Source organism: Cololabis saira, chromosome 24 (genome assembly GCF_033807715.1).
Source record: "Cololabis saira isolate AMF1-May2022 chromosome 24, fColSai1.1, whole genome shotgun sequence".
NCBI classification, from domain to species: Eukaryota; Metazoa; Chordata; class Actinopteri; order Beloniformes; family Belonidae; genus Cololabis; species Cololabis saira.
The window spans coordinates 18,677,940-18,700,664 of NC_084610.1; the positions used below are offsets into that span (position 1 = coordinate 18,677,940).

Genomic DNA, 22,725 nt, shown 5'->3' on the forward strand with positions numbered 1-22,725 from the left:
TCTAGTATTGATATGACATATGTTAAATGTTACATGTTAAATGATTTTGAATGATGTAATCTATTGACCATATGAGGGAGGGAAGGGGAGAGGGTGTGCTGTTCTTTTTTTTTTAATTTTTATTTACTTTTTTTTTAGTATTATTATTATTATTATTATTATTATTATTATTATTATTATTATTATTATTTATTTATTTATTTTGGTTTAATTAATGTTATGAAAAGTAAAAAAAGGGGGGAAAATATTGATAATTATATTGTTATTGTAAATCTTATTTTTTTTTTTTTTTAATGCCCTCAATAAAGACATCTATACAAAAAAAGAACAGATGGCAGGAAACATAAAAATTGTGAGCTTTTCAAAGTTGTAGCGGCTAAGTTTGTTTTTCTTCCGGTAGTTTAACTTCCGGTCCCCCCCTATCCAATCAGAACCTTCCCAACCCCCAGACCTTAAGAGGAATTGGATAAAGCTGATCAAACGTGTTTTCCATGTAAACCTCAATTCGGAATTACTATTTCCATGTAAACTCGAAGGAAAATAGTTTAATTCTGAATGATTTAATTTGGAATAATTAATTCCGAATTAAAAAACATCATGTAACCGTGGCCAGTGATGGATGTGATGCAGAACAAACTAAGGCAGCTTCTTGCAGATACATGGACCTACTTTGAACTTGTTTGGGACCTGCAGCTTGGGGGACGGGATTCCCAGGGCGTAGTCGACCAGCACCATGGTCAGGATGGTGATGAACACGGCGAAGTCGCTGATGATGGCTCTCACCTGCAGAAACCAAGTTACATTCATCAGAATCCCGTTAAACCGTCCAAACACGGAGCCATCTGTTATTGTTCCAATAAGTCATTTAATTTCATTTATTCTTTATTTCATTCAAAAAATAAAACAATTCAATACAAATACAAATGTTCTTAAATTGTGAATGAAAAGGGAGCAGAAGGAAGAAGAATCTTATCTGATCTGCCCCGTTTTCCAAGAAATAACATAAATTAAAAATTAAAAAAAACAACAACTAAGTGAATAAAAAACTAAAATAAAATAACCGCCGTCTATGGGTATGTCAATCAAACTTAACTAACATATTTCATTATATTTACTTAACATACAGGCTTTAATTGTTCTTTTGAAAGTAATATTTGATTTGTATTCTTTGTTTTCTTTATTCAGATTGTTCCATAAATTGATTCCTTTCACAGAAACACAACGTTCCATCAATTTAGTCCTGAATCTTGGTTTTTTAAAAATCTCTGTTCCTTTTAAGTTATACTTGCTTTCTCTTTTTTCAAATCTTTTCTGAATGTTGATTGGTAAAGTTTTTTTATGAGCTTTAAACATAATTTGCAGAATACTATAGTCTACTAATTCATGAAATTTCCACAATTTAAACTGAAGGAATAATGGATTTGTTGGATCTCTCTGTGATTGGTTTGAGTCTGTTGTTCTTTAAACACTTCAATGCCATTGGCTTGAATACCACAACCACCAAAGTAGTTTTAAATTAAAAAACACCCATGGAGACAAGATAAAAACATTACGTTCTAATGTTGCAGGACTTTTCAAATACAAATGTACCATTGTTACCTTTGCATCGCTGTAAAATGTGTCACTTTATCACAAGTCCCTTTAATACTTGTATGTTCCTGCCAAAGCACATGAATATTCTCCACACACATTCTCCTTTTGCTTTATTTAGATTGTTTTCTCTTGCTTATCCTGCCATTAAATGTTTTTATCTTATGCCAACGCACCAAATGGCAAGTGCTCCCGACTCTCGCTGTACACTGGATGTACATGACAGGAAAGGCTTTACTTACTTTACTGACTTGATTAGGGCTGGGGATCGATTCAAATGTCAAGAATCGATTTGATTCCGATTCTTAAGATTCAGAATCGATTATCAAGATTTGATCCGATTCGATTCCGATATTGATTTGGGTTAGTGTTATTAAAACTGTTTTTTGAGTTGTTGCCTGAATTGTATGACTGTAGTTATGCAACATATTAATACTAGTATTATATTGAGATTCAACAGCAAGTATTGGCAGCTAATGATGCTGTAAGGACCAATCAGCTCCCAGAATGCTGATAGAACTGCTTTCAGAAACATCATGTGGGTTAGAATTACCAAACAGATCCAGGGCAGCAAACAGAGACGGATGAAATCAGTTTTATTTTTTCCCACATTCCGTTTTAATTTTTTCCATTTTTGGTCTATTTCGGTTTTTAATTCTTGAGAATTTTGTTTTTAGCATTTTATGCAGATGTAACCCCAAGACAGTATATACAGTAATGAAATATAGCAAATTTATGCAATTATAACTTTAATGTTTTCATAGATTTAAACATATTTAAAGGCAAAAACATGGCACCAGTTATTCTTGTGTCCAACAAAACATTCCTTTTTTGGACATAAACAAAAAAATACCAAAAGTTGTAATGATGAAAAAAAATCGATCTTTAGACATACAAATCGATTTTTAGGAATTAACATGAGAATCGATTTAGAATCGCAAAATCAATTTTTTCAAGACAGGCTTAGACTTGATATAAAGGAAAAGTGAATTACTCTGAAAATAACAGCCTTGCAGCCGCCAATCGGTGCTGCACGTTTAAGACACGTGCAGCTGTAAACCTGATGGCGCACAACAGATATGAAGCCAAGCGGTTTTATTTCAGCAGATAGCATGGTGTCAGCGGCCTAGTATTGGTCCCTCCAGGCTGGAAAAGGCTTCAATTAAAACTTCAGTTTAGAATTGCAGAGATTCTTAATTAAGTTCTTTCAGAATGACGTCATAAATGAAGTCCAATCTATATGATCCCCGTTCTCCTTTCTAATGCTTATCGATCATGTTCGCTCTGTTAACTTCAAGTTGATTGATTCTGAAGCGGTCAGACTACAGTCTAACATCCATAACCAAAGCCATGACATAATAGTCTAGTATTCCAACATCACGCCACTCATTACACCCCTGTGTCTTTGCAATGATAGAACATAGAAATGGTGTGTATAGACCGGCCACAAAGACTGCATGATTCCTGTTGTTCCCCAGAACAACCGCTAGATGGCAGCAGAACCCAACTGTCTAAGGGTCAGTCAGCAGCCAGAGTCATTATTAAGTCTATTAAGTCTCATTAAGTCACAACTCAGTGAAATAATCTAAATTTAATGACAACGGTGAACAGACACAACTAATAGCAATACTTAAGAGGACATTAAAAAGTTTGACCACTTGGAAATAAAGTTCTGTAAGTATGAGGATTTAACGGAAGAGTATTAGGGCCATTTAGGAGAAAAAATATTGAGAGGGGGAAATTTTTTTTTTATTGTGCACTTCGAGAAAAAAGTCCAAATGTAGAGAAAAATGTTGAAATGTTGGGATTAATGTTGAAATACAATTTTAAGAATAAAGTCGGAAATTCGCCTTTTTTCTCAACATTTCTCAACATTCACGAAACTGACTTTTTTCTCAAAATTTCGACTTTTTTCTTGAAATTGTACTTATTATTCTCGACATTTGGACTTTTTTCTCAAAATTTCGACTTTTTTCTCGAAATTGTACTTATTATTCTCAACATTTCGACTTTTTTCTCGACATTTCGACTTTTTTTTCGAAATTGTACTTATTATTCTCGACATTTCAACTTTTTTCTCGAAATTGTACTTATTATTCTCGACATTTGGACTTTTTTCTCAACATTTCGACTTTTTTCTCGAAATTGTACTTATTATTCTCGACATTTCGACTTTTTTCTCGACATTTCGACTTTTTTCTCGAAATTGTACTTATTATTCTCGACATTTCGACTTTTTTCTCAAAGTGCCTAATGAAAAAAAAATCTTCCTCCTCTAAAATATTATTTTTATTTTTCTCTTGCATGGCCCTATTACTCTCCCGTCTGATTTAATCATTTCAATTAGAAATAATAAAGAAACAATTACTTTAAAACATTTGAGAGATGTGATGATTCTCACCCTAAAGTTGCAATGATTTGGCAGTTTTTAGAAAGAATGTGTAATAGATATGCAGGAACGAGGATCGGTGGGGATGATGGCTGAGCACCTCAGAAACACACGTGTTCAGACTTAAACAAAAAAAACATCTGAAAACAATTGTCAGTGAGCAGTTTGTAGCAGCATCAACATGTACAAGGCAAAACAGAGGGGATGATGGGAGTTTTCTCTTTTTATCTGAAAAACAAACATTAAAGCAATTTATGTTGTAATTTATTATAAAAAACACAATTAAACATTATTATAACATTATGTAACAAACTCCGACAGCTGCTTTCTAAGCGGTTCTGCACATCTGGTACCAGCTGCAGGGACCGTGGCTGACAGAACTTCACAACCAAGTGACGGGAGCACCGGTACACGTTTGAATTCAGATTCTGATATATTTCTGTTTGTTCAACGTGTGTCTTCCCGTTGTCATGGATACCAGCTGATAGTCAGCTTCTTGTGTATTCCTCAGCACAGACCGTGATCTGTGGCCTCAGCCCTCCAGCAGTTTTTTCAGCTGTTGCATGAATTATATGACTGTATAGTTATGCAACATATTAATATTAGTATAATATTGAGATTCAACAGCAAGTATTGGCAGCTAATGATGCTGTAAGGACCAATCAGCTCCCAGAATTCTGATAGAACTGCTTTCAGAAACATTGTGGGACAGAATTATCAAAGAGATCCAGGGCAGGAAACAGAGGCCATTTGAAATCGCCTTTATTTTTTCCCACATTCTGTTAAATTTTTTTCCATTTTGGATCTATTTCGGTTTTTAATTTTTGAGAATTTGGTTTTTAGCATTTTATGCAAATGTAACCCCAAGACAGTATATAAAGTAATGAAATATAGATAATGTATGCAATCATAACTGAAAACTTTAATGTTTTCAGACCTTTAAACATATTTAAAGACAAAAACATGGCACCAGTTAATCTCATGTCCAATAAAACATTCCTTTTTTGGGCATAAACAAAAAAATACCAAAAGTTGTAATGTAATGATGAAAAAAATCGGTCTTTAGACATACAAATCGATTTTTAGGAATGAATATGAGAATCAATCTTTTCAACACAGGCCTACCTTGGTGGGGAAGTAGCGGCTGAACTTGAACTCCTTGAGGAATGCAGACATGAACACGGTGGTGAAGAAGAGCACCACGCACCAGAAGAGCACGTCTGGGATGTAAGGGCCGTGCGGGCCGCAGGCGCTGCCCTCAAAATCCCCGTGTAGCATCTCGCACTCCTGCCGGCGCCAGAGACGGGTGGGATGGTCACCGGGGCAACGAAGACATCGATAAGTGTGATGGAGGGAAAAACAAGGATGATGCCTGTCAGTGTCAAGTCTAAAATGCTCACCACCACATTTGTTTCTGATGTTTATAGAACAGATTTGAACAGTTAGAGACCCTCGGTGTCGGCTCTAAGCCTCAGTCGCGGGTACAGAGGGGCACATTTAAGGCTGAATTATGGTTCTGCGTTAAACCTACGCCATAGGGTACGGAGTATCTCCGTAGCCTACGCCGTAGCCTGACCCGCACCTCCCAAAAAATATAACTACGCGTCGAGGCGACGCAGACCCAACGCAGACCGAGAGGGCTGTGATTGGTTTGCTTGGTAGCAACGCATTTCCGGTTCCAGACTGCGCCATCCCCGCCATTTTTAAACATCTTGTTGTTGTACACGGACAGAACATTATCAACATGGACCAAGTCGAGGAGCAACTCGTTGAGGAAGTCCGTAAAAAAACTAACAAAGAATCAACTAGAGTAGACTATAAACCATTCAGGAAAAGAGCGCAACCCCCTAGCGCTCTGGGGGAGTATAGGGCTTGGTCGTCTTGACGTCATCACTTGGCGGAGCCGCCATGTTGGAAGCTACCTTAGCTGCTCTTCGGACCACTGCACACTGGGTACAGACGTGCTCCCTCTTCGTCGTTCTTCGGTCCCTGGCTTCCTTGTTTAAGGTATCCCGGTAAATTCCAGTTCCTTTCCGGCATTTTAACTTTTTTTTTTGCGTTCCGTCTGTTCACTTGGTGCTACCACACTGCTACTACACTGCTGTTTGTTTACACCATGGATCTATAATATTAGCTGGATGGTACATCGAAAATGGCCGCCCATTCATTTCAATGCAATTTGCTCACTCGAAAAACACGAAAAAATTTCTGACTTCCGGGTTTACTTCCACGTTAAGGGGCCCATAGAGCATGCGCAGTTGAGTCACCTCCCATGATGCTCTGGGGCCTCCCATCATGCCCCGGGGGAATGACGCGAATATTAATATAATATGTATTAATATAATATATTAATTAATGTATAGTATTACATATATTATTAATGTATTAATATAATATAATTACATAATATATATTAATATAAACATCCGTGGAATGCACGGACACGGCTGTGACGTCAGCCGTGACGTCACGCCCAGAAAGAGACTTTTCTTTGACTTTTCTGGCCGTTAGTAAACATTTTTGACGGATATAAAGTCCATGACTTAAAAATATAGAATACAAAGATTAGTAATTGCCGGTGATTACAGCTGGAGGTGTCCTGTGAACAGTTTTAGAGGCTTCTCTTTTACTATTGCAGTCTATGGGAAAAAAGCTTTCTGGGCCGCATGGGATTTTTTGTTGCAGTACCGCGGCTGGCCACTGGGAAAAATCGGCGTGCCTTCTGAGCGCGAGACCCGGGGCCTGGTTTACACTCACGAGGCTGCCAACATGGCCGCCGCATCCCAGAATGCAACTTGGCGACAAAGCCCTATTGCCCCGCGGCGAAATGGAGTGACGGAGAAGTCCAGAGGCTTCACGACGGCGTCACGGCAACGGCGTAGGCTCTGCGTTGGTTTAACGCAGAACCATAAATGGCTTTACTCCTGCCTTTACTCATATCCATATTTCTTTGTTGTCTTTTTTTTTTTTTTTTTTTTACTGAAAAGGGCTTTATTCTGCTGTCTTTTTTTTAAATGTCTTATTTTTGACATTATGCATTAGAGATTCACATGCAATACATCAAACAATGAAAAGAAAGACAAACCACCAAAAACTACTATGTACAAGTAGGGAGTGATCTTTTCAACATAACACAATCATTGACTTGAGAAAATAAAATCAGGCCTATGGGGCGTGACATACATGTAGTTGACCCAGTTTTCTCCAATTTATGATTAATAAATGCCGTTATCTTCTCCATTTTATAAATGGCCATTGTAATTTATATCCATACCATTAAAGTTGGGCTCTCCTGTGATAACCTAGGGCTGGGCGATATATATTGAAATTTTAATATATATCGATATATTTTCAAAACGCGATATGGTACGAGACAATATCGTTTATATCGATTTAAATTTTTAATTTTTTTTTAATGATTTTGATATAGCTTATTTTGTGACAAATTGACTTGAATGTTTTGAGATTTGCACAAATGTTTTGTTATTTGCACAACTGTCGACCTCAGTGGAAAAGTCTGCCTGTTACTGTCTACATTGTATTAATTGCACAGTGTATTTTAATTTAATTGTTATGCAGGAAAGGGATATTTGTTTTATTTTATTCAAGAAGCATTTTTATTCTATATATGCAGGCAGTTTTTTTAAGGGTTTGCCTCAGAAAAAAATGAAGCTAACAGAGATGCTATGCTATAATGCTTTGGGCGAAACCCCAATTATGGCACAGAAAAAATATGGATATATATCGAGTATCGCCATTCAGCTAGAAAATATCGAGATATGACTTTTGGTCCATATCGCCCAGCCCTATTATAACCATTTGCTTGTAATAGTCTATGTACTTGTATTTCAGTGAGCGTGTACAGCGGTTCTCTAAAGGGTTCCTGACCTTGACCTCCAGCGCGGTCCAGTTGACCTGCGAGACGCTGATGTTCTTCTCCTCCCAGAAGCGAAGCGTCTCGTTGCTCGGGTCCCTGGGCTCCACGCACGAACACCTAGCGAGGAAATGATCATTTACATAAACACATCAGAAGGTATATGCTGGTAGAAAGTAGAGAAGTAATCACAATCTGACAGTTTGAGAGTATTATAAGGTACGTTTATTATCTTATTTGACACTTCTGCTAAAACCAAGACGCAGAAGATACATTTATCAAACTTCCTGCGAGCTCAAGTAATCTAATATTAGGAGGTTGTTGAAAAGATGCAGAAAGTTTACCGTATTAGGAAGCTATTTTAAGCTTAGAGCGATATTTGTTTTCTGAAGGCTGTCACCTTCTGTTACGTCTGCAGAGTAAAGCGCTTCAACGCGCTTTAACGTTACTGCACGTTAGCTGCAGGTGGTTGAGGTTAATCCTGTGATGGACCGGTGGTCTAATTAAGGAGGAATGAAGCGTGTCGACGGCAGCTAGGGAAGGCCCCGTCCCTGAGACGGACGAAGGAACAGAAAAGTATAGAAATCCACTATAGTTAAAGTTCAGTTACAGTTCAGGTAGAGCAGTGTTTTGACTTTACACACACATTTATGTAAGGGATAATGCCCCACGAAGTCCATATATTTATGTTAATGTTCACCTCAAAGGGCATTATCCCGCTTATACCACGGTCACTTACCAAAAAACATAAATATTAAATCAGTTATTCATGCTTTAATGTGTTTTCAGTTGAAATCATTAGTTTTATAACAAGCCACAGCTGAGCAGCTGAGTGACTATTTAATCTCTCTTCTGCAGCCGTTGTAACCTGGTAAGTTACAAAGTTTTTTAACAAGCCATAACTCAGTTTCCTTGGTAACGGGAGATATTCTAGTCCGCTCAGCTCGGCTATTTTCCTTTCTCTCCTCTTCTGCATCCCAGTCATCAAAATTGTTAAATTCACCAATTAAATTAAAAGAAATTACAAAATCACTCATGTCGCCGTCCTGTGGTAGCCGGCTCTTCCAGCGCAATGATAAAGTTGATTGTGAAATTGTTTTCTAGGTGCAGGTTATCACTTATAACCTACATCTGCCAATCAGAATCGAGTATTCACATAAACAGATAAACACTAGGAATGGGTGATATTTTACCGTTCACGATAAACCATCAAAATAATTCCCGACGGTAAGAATTTGTCATCTCGTGATAAAAACAATAAATTCCCGTTGATGACGTTTTTGTGTAAAGGAAGGAAGGAAAGAAGAAATATATGAGCCTGAAAGAAAGAAAGAAAGAAAGAAAGAAAGAAATGAGCCAAGAAAGAAAGAAAGAAAGAAAGAAAGAAAGAAAGAAAGAAAGAAAGAAAGAAAGAAAGAAAGAAAGAAAGAAAGAAAGAAAGAAAGAAAGAAAGAAAGAAAGAAAGAAAGAAAGAAAGAAAGAAAGAAATGAGCCTAGAAAGAAAGAAAGAAAGAAAGAAAGAAAGAAAGAAAGAAAGAAAGAAATGAGCCTAGAAAGAAAGAAAGAAAGAAAGAAAGAAAGAAAGAAAGAAATGATTCTAGAAAGAAAGAAAGAAAGAAAGAAAGAAAGAAAGAAAGAAAGAAATGATTCTAGAAAGAAATAAAGAAAGAAAGAAAGAAAGAAAGAAAGAAAGAAAGAAAGAGGATAAATTCCCGTTGATGATGTTTTTGTATTGGTATTTTTTTATGGTTATTGGGATAAATGCCAGAAATTATCGTGATACATTTTTTAGTCCATACCGCCCATCCCTAATAAACAGACATACACACCTGCTCACTCACCTACACACTCACTCCATAGTTTTGGGGGACAGATAATCTCAGTAGCCTAGCTTTGAATCAGTCTCAGGGACCTGAAATTGTTGCTGTTTGTGTCTCTGTCTGTTCTCGGGTCTGTTTGTTTTTTCTCTTACAGATCTCCAAGGCTTGTGTGCTCGTTATGCGTTTCCATGTGTTTTTCTCGTTTCAGACTAGCAGCGGATGTCACCCCTCACCCCGACCCCCCCCCCTTCCCTTCACATAAAAAAAATATACCATATATATATATATATATATATATATATATATATATATATATATATATATATATATATATATATATATATATATATATATATATATATATATATACCCCCTCGACTGTATTACAGGGGGGTCAACGACATTCAACAAGCATCTCACAGCGACTGATGCTCATTTCAAGGAAAAACCTTTTAGTATCTTCAACAAAAACACTTTATTTATTTCTGCACCATAATTAATACAGTGGAATATTTAGATGTGATTGATTTTATAAGGCAATAAGGAAAGCCACGGGCCTCCAGCTCACCGCAGAAGTGGTCTTAGACTCTGATGTTGCTTTTTAAGGCCATGGCCAGTGAAAGATGTCACTATGGTCACCCAACATACGGATCTGAAACGGCCCAAGGCCAAGAAACAAGCCGCTGGGTGACCCAACTATTAGCACATACTGTAGCAGTGGAGTGTATTCTTCTCTGTGTTTAATCTATCTGTTCATCTTATGAGTGCTAACATTGAATGTTTGTTGTGTTCATACGTGCTATCTATCCTCTAAAGGCTCTGAAAATGAAAGCTAAGTGATTATTAATGATGCCGAACACTGTTTCTGATGGATGCTCTGACCCGTGAGTGAGACGGACTCACTCTGCTTTCCCCAAACTAAATGTCAACGTCCCCTGCTGGCAAACACACCGAAATAGAAACGCCAAAGAGTGTGCAGCGATAAGAGCGGATAAGAGAGAACGGAAATGTGGAAAAATGAAGAGAAATGTATCAAAGTACTAATTAATACGGAACTATAAAGAGAAGGGACAAAAATAACACATTTCTTTATTTATGTGTATGTTCATGTATACATTCTGATAAAAAATGTGTCGTTATTTATTATATATACTGTAAATAACTCTTTCATTCTTTTGTCTTTGTCTGTATCTTTTTTCCAGTTTTTCCTTTAACACCTTTGAGTAAATGAGTTTAAGCAGACTTCTGAGAGATTATTACATAAATCTATTCCACCTTTAACTTCAAACTAAATGAGGCACAAAAACAGCACGACAGGCTCATAAATATCACTCCACAAGGTCTGAGGTAAATCTTTTATACTAACATCGTACGTTGTGGCCCAAACGGGGCATCAGTTGTATCTGACACCATTTAGGAGAAACTTAAGTTGCCTAGGTAACCAACACAAAACCAGTGGGGAACCTTCAGGGCCTTCTACGCCTTCAGAGAAGGCCTAAAAAAATAATAAATAATACATGTAATAATAATAATAATAATGATAATAATAATAATAATAATAATAAAGTATTCAATACATTTCTATTTTTTTATTTCTCTCATTTAATTTAATACAATATATTTAACAGATTTTCTCTCATCTATGTTCTAAAATTAAGTTTACTGTATGTTCATGTCCTGAAAAGCTGTTATCCAATCAGAATGGTCTGTCTCTATTAAGGCCCGGTTAGCTGCTCATTCATTGGTTAAGACTTCACCAATCCCGAGGAAGTTCAAGCTATGTGTTTTGGTGTGGAGAGTGACGGGCAAATCCACCAATCACGTTTTGATTTCAAGTGGGCGGGAATAAAACAAAAGATCGTAGGCCTTCATGAAGTCCCAACATCAAATCTCTGCAGTGGTGAGAGACGGTTGAGAGACGGAGTTAAATGGCGGAAGACGAGAGTGATGTGGCTATTTTCCGCGATAATTTTTTTTCTCTGTGATGAGGTGAAGGCCCAGGGGTAGTACGGAGGAATATTAGGGCCATGCAGGAGAAAACATATTTGAGAGGGGAAGATTTTTTTTTTATTGTGCACTTTCGGGGAAAAAGTCGAAATGTCGAGAAAAAAGTCGAAATGTCGAGATTAATGTTGAAATACAATTTCAAGAAAAAAGTCAAAATTTTGCCTTTTTTCTCAAAAATTTCAACTTTATTCACGAAATTTTGACTTTTATCTCAACATTTTGCCTTTTTTCTCAAAATTGTACTTCAACATTAATCTTGAGATTTCAACTTTTTTCTCAACATTTCGACTTTTTTTAAGGAAATTTTGACTTTTTTATCAACATTTCGACTTTTTTCTCGAAATTATACTTCAACATTAATCTCGACATTTCGACTTTTTTCTCAACAAGTGCATAATGAAAAAAAATCTTGCTCTAAAATATTATTTTTATTTTTCTCCTGCCTGGCCTGGAGAAAAAAGTCAATGTCGAGAAAAAAGTCGAAATGTCGAGATTAATGTTGAAATACAATTTCAAGAAAAAAGTCAAAATTTTGCTTTTTTTCTCAAAATTTCAACTTTATTCACGAAATTTTGACTTTTTTCTCAACATTTTGACTTTTTTCTCGAAATTGTATTTCAACATTAATCTCGACATTTCGACTTTTTTTCAACAAGTGCATAATGAAAAAAAATCTTCCTCTAAAACATTATTTTTATTTTTCTCCTGCCTGGCCCTACTACTCTTCCGTAGCGGTAGTGCTCACAGTTCTCCACTGCATAAAACCATCCTTCTACATTTATCTAAACAGAACTGTAATAAAGAACATGAATGGGCTGCACTTGCCAGTACTGCGTGAGCTTCTGCAGGTTGTTGTGCTTGTTGATGGGATAGTGCACGCCTAGGTGCATCAGCTTCTCCAGCGCCTCGTAGATGAAGATGATGCAGATCAGTGCAGCGAAAGCTTCTTCGGTGAAGCGTGTGATGTAGCAGACGAGGGAGCTGGCATCTGTGGCCACCAGGAGCAGGCAGAAGAAGGCCGTCCACAGGCCGATGCAGGCCCTCAGGGACAGGTAGGACAGGCCGTACTCCCTGAGACACAAACACCGCCGGTGGGTGAAACATCCCAACCAAACCGCAGAGAATAAGACAGGCGACCGGCTTACTTGCAAAACTTGAAGAGGATCTTCTCAAAGACCAGAACGGGCCCGGTGCTGCCCAGGATCGTGAGGGGCTGCCCCGCGAAAAGGGAGTAGGCTATTCCAGTCATGGACGCCCCGAACAGGGACTCAATGGCACTCTGGAAACACAGGAATCCACGCCTTTAACATCGTTTGACTCTCCCTTAAATCCATCACTTACCACCTACGGACAACTTACTTAAGTCGAAATTTTGGTTATCTATACTTCACTGGAGTAATTATTTTTCAAACGACTTTTTACTTTTACTCCTTACATTTTCACACAATTATCTGTACTTTTTACTCCTTACATTTTAAAAACAGCCTCGTTATTCTGTTTCATTTCGGCCTTAAAAAAAACTATCTAGTTAAATTGCTCCATCCGGATAGAGTGAATTTGGTTGTGGTTGTTTCAGATGTTCTTGTCCAGTTTTGTTCTTACATCCGTTCCCTCAGATTCCTGCAACTAAACTTGGATGTACATTCCAATAAAGGTTAGGATAAATGATAACATGCCTCTGAAGTTTGACTTTTTGCACCATTACAATACTTATAGGCAACTAGTCATCATATCTGCTGCTCTCTGAAACACATGTTAATGCTCAATAGTACACATATATGCTTCTTTATATTTGCATTATACTAAGATACATTCATTTTCAATGGCTTTTGTCCTTAATGGCTTTTTTCCCCCTTACATTACTTTTACTTTTATACTTTAAGTAGATTTGAAACCAGTACTTTTATACTTTTACTTGAGTAAAAAACTTGAGTTGATACTTCAACTTCTACAGGAGTATTTTTAAACTCTAGTATCTATACTTCTACCTGAGTAATGAATGTGAATACTTTTGACACCTCTGCCGTACTCTGGTCCGGACCGGGCCGGCTTTTGGTCCGGATCTTTCATCTTTTTAAATGTGCATCACAATGTGAATCAGATCCCGGTGTGCTGACCGGCTGAAATGTTGAATCCAGTAAAAACAAACCCGTATTTCTCTGGAGGAGCTGAGAGGTTGAGTTTTATCTGATCATTAATGACTAAAACCTAATAAAACGAAGGCGATGCCACACAATAGTAAATGCTAGGGATGGGCAGTGTGGACTAAAACATTTATCATGATAATTTCTGGCATTTATCCCGATAACGATAAAAATGACGAAATTACGAAAATGACTCAAGCTCCTCACTCTCAGATCCGCCATGTTTGTTACACCAAAACGTCATCAACGGGAATTTATCCTTCTTTCTTTCTTTCTTTCTTTCTTTCTTTCTTTCTTTCTTTCTTTCTTTCTTTCTTTCTTTCTTTCTTTCTTTCTTTCTTTCTTTCTTTCTTTCTTTCTTTCTTTCTTTCTTTCTTTCTTTCTTTCTTTCTTTTTTCTTTCTTTCTTTCTTTCTTTCTTTCTTTCTGGCTCATTTCTTTCTTTCTTTTTTCTTTTTTTTTCCTTCTTTCTTTCTTTCTGGCTCATTTCTTTCTTTCTTTTTTCTTTTTGTTTCCTTCTTTCTTTCTTTCTGGCTCATTTCTTTCTTTCTTTCTGTCTTTCTTTCTTTCTTTCTGGCTCATTTCTTTCTTTCTTTTTTCCTTCTTTCTTTCTTTCTGGCTCATTTCTTTCTTTCTTTTTTCCTTCTTTCTTTCTTTCTGGCTCATTTCTTTCTTTCTTTTTTCCTTCCTTCTTTCTTTCTTTCTTTCTGGCTCATTTCTTTCTTTCTTTTTTCCTTCTTTCTTTCTTTCTTTCTTTCTGGCTCATTTCTTTCTTTCTTTTTTCCTTCCTTCTTTCTTTCTTTCTTTCTGGCTCATTTCTTTCTTTCTTTCTTTCTTTTTTTCTTTCTTTCTTTCTGTCTCTTTCTTTTTTCTTTTTTTCTGGCTCATATCTTCCTTCCTTCCTTCCTTCCTCCCTTCACGTACGTTGTGCGTCGATTTAGCGAATTTCTTTGACGGTTTATCGTGAACGGTAAAATATCTCCCATTCCTACTCTCTGCCTCAAATACCGAAGCAGCATTGATCCACTGATGTTTTCTGATTGACACAAATTTACAAAACTCAAGTTTCCGAAAATATCTGACCTTGTTTTTGTTTGACTGTTTATTTCTGAAGTGAAAATGGTATTTTGACCAGAATGGATGCTGGAGGCAGCAGGAAGGAGCAAAGATGTGGCTTCTTACCACACGTCCCTCTGTGGCCTCACCCAGAAGTCCTCCAAAGGTGATGACGGGCGACATGCAGGCGCAGTACAGGAAGAGGAAGGACGCCAGACACTGCAGGCTGAGGGCGTCCCCGTAGTCGGAGAGGTAGTGGGGAGCCTTCCGCTTGATGTCCAGGATGAAACCCCCGAAGAACCTGCCGCGCAAAAAGGAGTTGCAGGAAAGAGGAGGCACAAAAGACAGATAGCTGAAAGACAGCTATGTTCATTTTGGTCATCTTTCTATAATACTCTCTCAAAAGCCCTTAATAAACCGGTGGTTTCTAGCCCTTTAATTTTTCTATTTTTGGTGTACCTGAAGATTTTAATAGTTTTACTAAGAAGGAGATTAATATAATTGCTTTTTCCTCTCTTGTAGCTCGTAGACGTATTTTACTTCAATGGAAGGACCAAAAACCTCCATCACCCAATTCTTGGTTGAAAGACTGATGTCCTTTTTATATTTAGAGAAAATTAAATACGGTATTAGGGGTTGCTCTGATAAGTTTTCTTATATTTGGGAACCTATTCTTTCTTTTGTTAATTCTTTGGCATCCTTGGAAGATTAATTTAATCTGATTTAATTTAATTACAGGGAAGTATGATATTGCTAACCATGTCTAATTTTTAGGGTTCCTCTTATGTCAGTTTATTTAAATTTTTATTTATTTATCTTATTTCGTTTTTTTTTTATTTATTTTTATTTTTAATTTTTTTTTGGTGTTGTTGTTTTGCGTGTCCTGTATTTTATTTTATTACTTTATTTTTCCTATTATTATTGTCTTCAGTCAGAGTTTGATTGGTACTTACTTTGGGACCTGTTTATAATTACGTATTTTGCAGTGTGTGTGTTTTGGGGTGTTTGTTATGTTAAGTTTTGTGTCCTTATTTATTTTATTTTTTATTTTTTTTGTGTGTATGGTAAAATAAAAAATGGGGTATTCTGTCGAACCCTTTAAAAAAATGTTTATTGTGTAATATAATTTACATGGACTACCCAATAAAGAAACATGTAAAAAAAAAAAAAAGAAAAGACAGATGTGGGGATTTAGATGTAGTTTTAACAAAACCTGTGGGCGTTTACAATGTCCTGACATTTACCGCCGGCAGCAAGCAGTAAGCTGAGAGAACAAACATCCCCAGTATTTATACAGCGTTACTCATGTGAATCACAAGGAAAACTACTCCGAAGGTACGAGGAGAGTCTGTGCTCGTTCATGTCCAGTGGGAGTGTGAGTGTGGACGAGTGAGTGGGCTCCTCGCTGCAGTCCCTTAAAATACGGAATTGTTACGTAATTGGAAATTAAAAGTTGCGTTCCGTATTGAACCAATACGGACATATATTATGCTCTTATTTATTGATGTCATGATATACAGGACTGTCTCAGAAAATTAGAATATTGTGATTTTCTGTAATGCAATTACTAAAAACAAAAATGTCATACATTCTGGATTCATTACAAATCAACTGAAATATTGCAAGCCTTTTATTATTTTAATATTGCTAATCATGGCTTACAGCTTAAGAAAACTCAAATATCCTATCTCAAAAAATTAGAATATTCTGGGAATCTTAATCTTAAACTGTAAACCATAATCAGCAATATTAAAATTGCAATATTTCAGTTGATTTGTAATGAATCCAGCATGTATGACACTTTTGTTTTTTTAATTGCATTACAGAAAATAAAGAACTTTATCACAATATTCTAATTTTCTGAGACAGTCCTGTACAGGTGAAGGTCGGAAAATTTGAATATATTGCAAAACTTCATTTGTAGTAAATTCAACTAAAGGTGAAACAAATATATTATTTCCCACTGAGTGAGTCTTTAAAACAAGACTCATCAGTGGAAAAAACAACAATTTTCACCTGTTTCAAGTAGATTTTCACTTAAAATAAGTACAAAAAATCTGCCAGTGGAACTACATTATTTTGCTTGTAATAAGAAGATAAATCTTGTCCCACTTATTTCTAGTGCAAATTTACTTGAAACAGGTGAAAATTGTCAAATAAGTTGTTTTTTGGTAATGACTCTTGTTTTAAGTGTAATGAGATTTTTTGACTAAAAATGAGACATTTTAACTCGAAATAAGACAAATATTCCTGGTAAGATTTTGAGTTTTTGCAGTGTACTAGTGAAAAAGCGCCATTTGTGTCCAGCTGCGGTGTCGTGCACGTGCCTGCGTGGGTGTTAACAGTCCAGAATCGTGCTTGTGAGGTTAACCGGCGGGTGGATTCAGACCTGCCACCTGTCTACGGTCTGTAAACCAGCAGTCCACCTCATGTGATCTGCAACATCAAGCTTCCTTCTCTCTGGGAGTAAACTGCTGAATTACTGTTGCATCACTGCTGCAACGATGCAGAATGTGACTTAGCGTGGGATCGAGGACTTGCACTCCTCTCAACTCACACTGAAGTAAAACTCCAACAAAGCTCCTCTGTTGAGCCGAGGAGTAAGGAATGATAATGGCCCAGTAGGATAGCTCGCCTCTTAAGAGAGGTAAATTTACCGTCGTGGACCAGTGAAGCCGGATGGGCACAAAGAAGAGCTGCAGGTCGTCAGGGATGTACACAGTAAACAGCTCTCACCTCCCGGTACGCTGCAGCTCCGGGCCGCCGTGGCCTCCGTGGTCCTCAGACTCTCCCAGGTCCGTCACCCCGTTGGGAACCGGGGGGATCTTACGCTTTTCCTGTGTGTTGAGAACACAGTCAGTCAGCTGCCGTCGCCACAGACGGAGCTCTGCAACAGCTACATCTACAGTTATTTATTATGTGGATAACTTGGATCCTAATTATTCAAACATTATCAACCAGGTGATTATTTTGGGTCAATATCATATTCACACTTGTAAGTGGAGTGGAATTACTCCCTCCTTTACTGTATTTTTACATTTTTACTTTACTACTTTAAATACTACTATAAATCTGTGAAAAAGATTGAGAGCCATCCTCTCGCAGAGTGATGCATAAAAACTAGTTAATGCGTTTGTATCTTCTGGACTAGATTACTGTAATGTGTTGTTAGCAGGATGTAATTTGCTGAATAGGCTCCAGCTGATCCAAAATGCAGCAGCACGAGTACTGACAGGAATTAGCAGGAGAGACCACGTCTCTCCAGTGTTAGCTTCGCTCCATTGGCTACCCGTAAAATTCAGAATCCAATTTAAAATTGTATTAATTGCGTATAAAGCCCAAAACGGCTTAGCTCCGCATTATTTGCAAGACCTGATAGTGCCTTATGTTCCTGTCAGAGCTCTCCGCTCTCAGAGTGCAGGTTTACTCGTAGTTCCTAGAGTATCCAAATGTAGATTTGGAGGGCGGGCGTTCTGCTATCAGGCACCGTTACTATAGAACCAACTTCCAATCTGGGTTAAGGAGGCTGACACCACCTCCACCTTTAAAACTAAACTTAAAACCTTTCTGTTTAGTAAAGCCTATAGTTAGTGTTTAGTAAACCTCTAGCTGGTGTTTGTAAATCTCTAGGTAGTGTAAACTCTAGTGTGTTAGAGTCGCTCCTGTAGTTTCTTGTGCTGGTCCCCCCTTCTCCTCTCTTTTTTTTCTTTTGTCCATGTTGCAGCATCCTCTGCCGGTGGCGAAGAGCATCTCTGAATGCACAACACCGGAACCTGCAGCGTTTTCTCCAAATAGGGGAGTTTTTACCTGCCATTGTTTATGTAATAACTGCTCGGGGGTCATGTTCTGGGTATGGGTCTCTGGAAAGCGTCTAGAGACAACTTTTGTTGTATTAGACGCTATATAAATAAAATTGAATTGAATTGAATTGATAATATGAATAGGGTTGCCAAGAAACTGTACTCATCCATAACTCAGTCCTTGCTCTTTTGATTTTATTGTACCTTGCTGTCCTTGTGCTTTTTGTTTGTTTTTGTTTCTTGTGTGAATCTGTTGTCTTAACCATTGTTGCTGTAATTATTTCCTAATTTCATACCTTTTTCACCTTGCCTTGATCTGTACATTATTTGTGCTAAATAAAGTTTAAAACAAAAAAAAAAAAAAAAAAAACAGCTACATCTCACTCAGTCACTCAGCTTTATATTTAAATACCAGAAGATTAATCTGTTATGAATGCACGGATATAGGAGTCGGATGACAAAGACAAAGAGAGAAATAGGACCCGGAAACACCTAAAAGCTTTTTGAATGTTTTGTTTGTTGATGAGAACATTTCTCTCCTGACCCAGATTTCCTGTCCTTTTTTCAATAACTAATGGATCCGTGTTCTGTGGAGGATTGGGAGCAGAACTCTGGGGAGCGGCATCAAAGCCCTGAGAGCAGCGCGGCTCGGATCAGAGAACGCAGATGTCTGCGTTCTGACAGCAGGGACTCGCAAGCACAGCACAACTTTAAACTTTGCATCATGTTTTATCTCCTTGTTTATTCCTAATCGGCAGCACTGGACGTGACTTCCTGCAGCTGAAGCTCACGCATGTCCAGGGCTGGCCCAAGCCTCCATGGGGCCCTAAGCAAAATTAGATTTTGGAGCCCTCTATTACTGCCAATAATACTGATTATTGATCATTCACACACCCACTATAAACTTATTTCATGTTCTTCCCTTTCATTACAAATACACTTGTAAAACTAGATGTAAGAACTTTTTGTTGTAGTTAGATTGTAATCCACAGTGATTAAGACCATGGAAGCAGAACAACAGATTAACAAACTTGCAGAAAAATCTTTCAATGAATATTTATCAAAGTCAGTAACTGCCCCTACTGGCCACACAGAGAAGTGATAGATAAAAGGTCAAAGAGCTGCACAGTTGCAGCAGTGTTGTTTCCATCATCCTATTGTCAGCCTGGCAGGTTTTTACCCATCTATGGTTTTTAATCTGAAATGGGAGCAAATTCAGCTACAAGAGCGGCCTGGGGTTGATTTACACTTAATATTTAAAGTGATGTAGTACTAAGTGTGATACTGAGTGTCATCTACAGCAGTGGTCCCCAACCTTTTCTGTACCGCGGACCGGTTTAATGTCTGACAATATTGTCACGGCCCAATCTAAAGGTGTAGCTGATAAAAACGAAATAAAATTACAAGATCGGCATTAAAAACTGTGGTATTTTCTCTATAGTAATAATAATAATAATAATGATGAATAATAAAACATAATTTTCGAAAAATAAATAAAATAATGGAAATTGTAAATTACCTTTAATATGAGTATTTCTATAAATGTGTTTTTATGTTTGTTTTCTCATTAACGTTATTTAAAGCCAGGTTTTTATTTTATTTGTTATATATTAAGGAGACCGATATTTAGTGCTCCTATTTTGAAGGCGCCAGGCTAATAAGGATTGGTTTTCTTTTCAAATTTAATGCCGTATTTATGTCCAGCTTGAGTTTGGTTGCTATGGTTACTCATGTATTGCGGTTAACGGTAGCTTTATTCCCCGACCGAGCAGCTGTGTCGGTCTGTATTTAAGTTAAATTAAACTTATATGAATGTAGAAAGACTAACTCTATTTTATTCCTTTATAGCTCTTAAGGCGTGTTTGCAGTGTATTTACATCCAAGGAACAAAAACATTGTGAACCATCAGTTTGGGTTGGAAGACACTGATCTACAGTGTAGGCCTACTAAAAGAAACAAAATAATCAAATAGATCATTTATAAACCATTTACTGTAAACACGTTATCTACTTTATTTTTGGTTTTAAATAAACTGCAACAGCAATGTGCAACAACTATTTTAACTGGAACAACAACAATTAAGTGCAACAACAAAGTACTACAAAAACTAGAACTATAATTAAAATCACTGAACTTAGATAAACAGTCCCTCGTCGATATGTTCTCCATATAAGAATAAATTCAAATGTACAAAAACAGACATTATTAAATAGAATAAACTAGGCCTGTGTTGAAAAAAATCGATTTTCCGATTCTAAATCGATTCTCATATTAATTCCTAAAAATCGATTCTTATGTCTAAAGATCGATTTTTTATTTATATTTTTCTTCCATCATTTTCGCCAGGTGAACTTTAATCCCAGTAGTCGGACACACAGTTTGTCATGAGACTTCTGAAAAATGCCAGGTGCTTCATGGCAATATGTGTGCGTGGTGACAGAACAAATTAGATAAGATAAAATGATTTGTTTACTGCATGAACTGTTGCAATTTCTTTCTTTTTTGCACTTTAAATGGATATTGAAAGACCTGTTTGAGTTATTTATTTCTTAGTTATTTCACAATAATTATTGTGAAATTATTTCACTAGTTATTTTACAGTCATATAATTCAGTCAACAGCTCAAAAAACATTTTAAATAACACTAAGCCAAATCAATATCGAATCGGATCGAATCATGATAATCGATTCTGAATATTAAGAAACGGAATCGAATCGATTCGATTCTTGACATTTGAATCGATACCCAGCCCTAGAATAAACAAATAAAGTCCATACTTGTGACACAATGGGCCTTCAACCTACTCAGATGCAACATACCTTTGACAATGTATGAATCATCACTCACACGTAAAAAAATAATTTTATTTTTTATTTGATTTTAACTCTTGGGGGCCCCCTAGTGGCCACGGGGCCCTAAGCAGCCACTTACTTCGCTTATGCCTTGTGCCGGCTCTGCTCATCGGCACCATTTACCTGAGAGGGCACGTTTTTTGGCGGCTCTATTCTGATGGAGGGGTCCCACTCGCCGGGGGGCAACACCGTCACCTGGTCCAGGAACTCGTCGATGCCCGCCACCAGGTCGCTCCTGTCTTTGGCCTTGTACGCCACGTCATGAAAAATCTGCAGAGATACCGAGAATCAGAATGTTATACATGGAACAAACTTCAAAAGGATCTAAAAATAACAAAAACTTATTCCACTGAGTGATTTTAAGTCTAGAATGAGTGCACTTGAGACAGCATCTCTGATTTGTAACTGTTTTAAATGATTTCCATTTTTTGTTTAATTTGATTTTAATATTTCACATTACACTTCAGTATATCTTAATATCTGAAATCTTGTGCTGCCTCTTGGCCAGGACACCATTGCAAAAGAGATTTTTAATCTCAATGGGTTTCTTTTTCTGGTTAAATAAAGGTAAAAATAAAAAAAATAAAAAATAATACATAAAATAAAATAAAAAAAATTTAATATAAAATATAAAATAAAAATATAAAATATAAAATATAAAATATAAAATAAAATATAAATATATATATTTTATAAAATATAAAATAAATAAAATAATAATTAAAAAAATAAAAAATAAATAACCTTCCTAAACGGGAATATTGAACGTGCGTGAATGAAAATAAAAGTCAAAGATCATCTACAAGCATAAGCCGAGTCTATTTACTCCCATGTACTTCAGAGACTTCATACGCGTCATACTGCAGAGGGAACGTGAGTCTTAAATACATTTCCATATGAGTAGATTAACGTCCAAAAACATCTATTTTCATGCGTTTTAAAGGATAACTGCCAGGAAAAAAGACATCTGGCAAAGATGATAGTAGCTCAAAGCTGGACTGTGGGAAATGTTCCCAAAAGGTTTTCTGTTATTGTTTTTCTTCCATAGATCAAAGGTCAGGTTCAGTAATAGAAGAGGAATTCTTGGGTTGATGAGACGACTGATTTACTGGATGGTTTATTGCCTGAGCAGTATGTAAGTCCACGCCATATATCAGCAGACAAAACCATGTAAACATGTATTTGAGCTTTGT

General features: G+C 36.8%; 1 protein-coding gene across 3 annotated transcripts in view; it reads right to left on the reverse strand.

Moving 5' to 3' along the window:
* The window catches only part of LOC133425050 (sodium-driven chloride bicarbonate exchanger-like), a 52,391-nt gene that overhangs the window by 16,221 nt on the left and 13,445 nt on the right, over positions 1-22,725 (reverse strand). For all 3 annotated transcript variants that reach the window (XM_061715704.1, XM_061715703.1, XM_061715702.1), the window contains exons 8-15: positions 21,656-21,802; positions 17,616-17,716; positions 15,006-15,180; positions 12,826-12,959; positions 12,506-12,751; positions 7,868-7,973; positions 5,105-5,266; positions 670-783 (exon numbers count right to left, since the gene is read on the reverse strand). In XM_061715704.1, the coding sequence (XP_061571688.1) occupies positions 670-783; positions 5,105-5,266; positions 7,868-7,973; positions 12,506-12,751; positions 12,826-12,959; positions 15,006-15,180; positions 17,616-17,716; positions 21,656-21,802 (1,185 nt within the window). The remainder of the gene's footprint in view (positions 1-669; positions 784-5,104; positions 5,267-7,867; positions 7,974-12,505; positions 12,752-12,825; positions 12,960-15,005; positions 15,181-17,615; positions 17,717-21,655; positions 21,803-22,725) is intronic.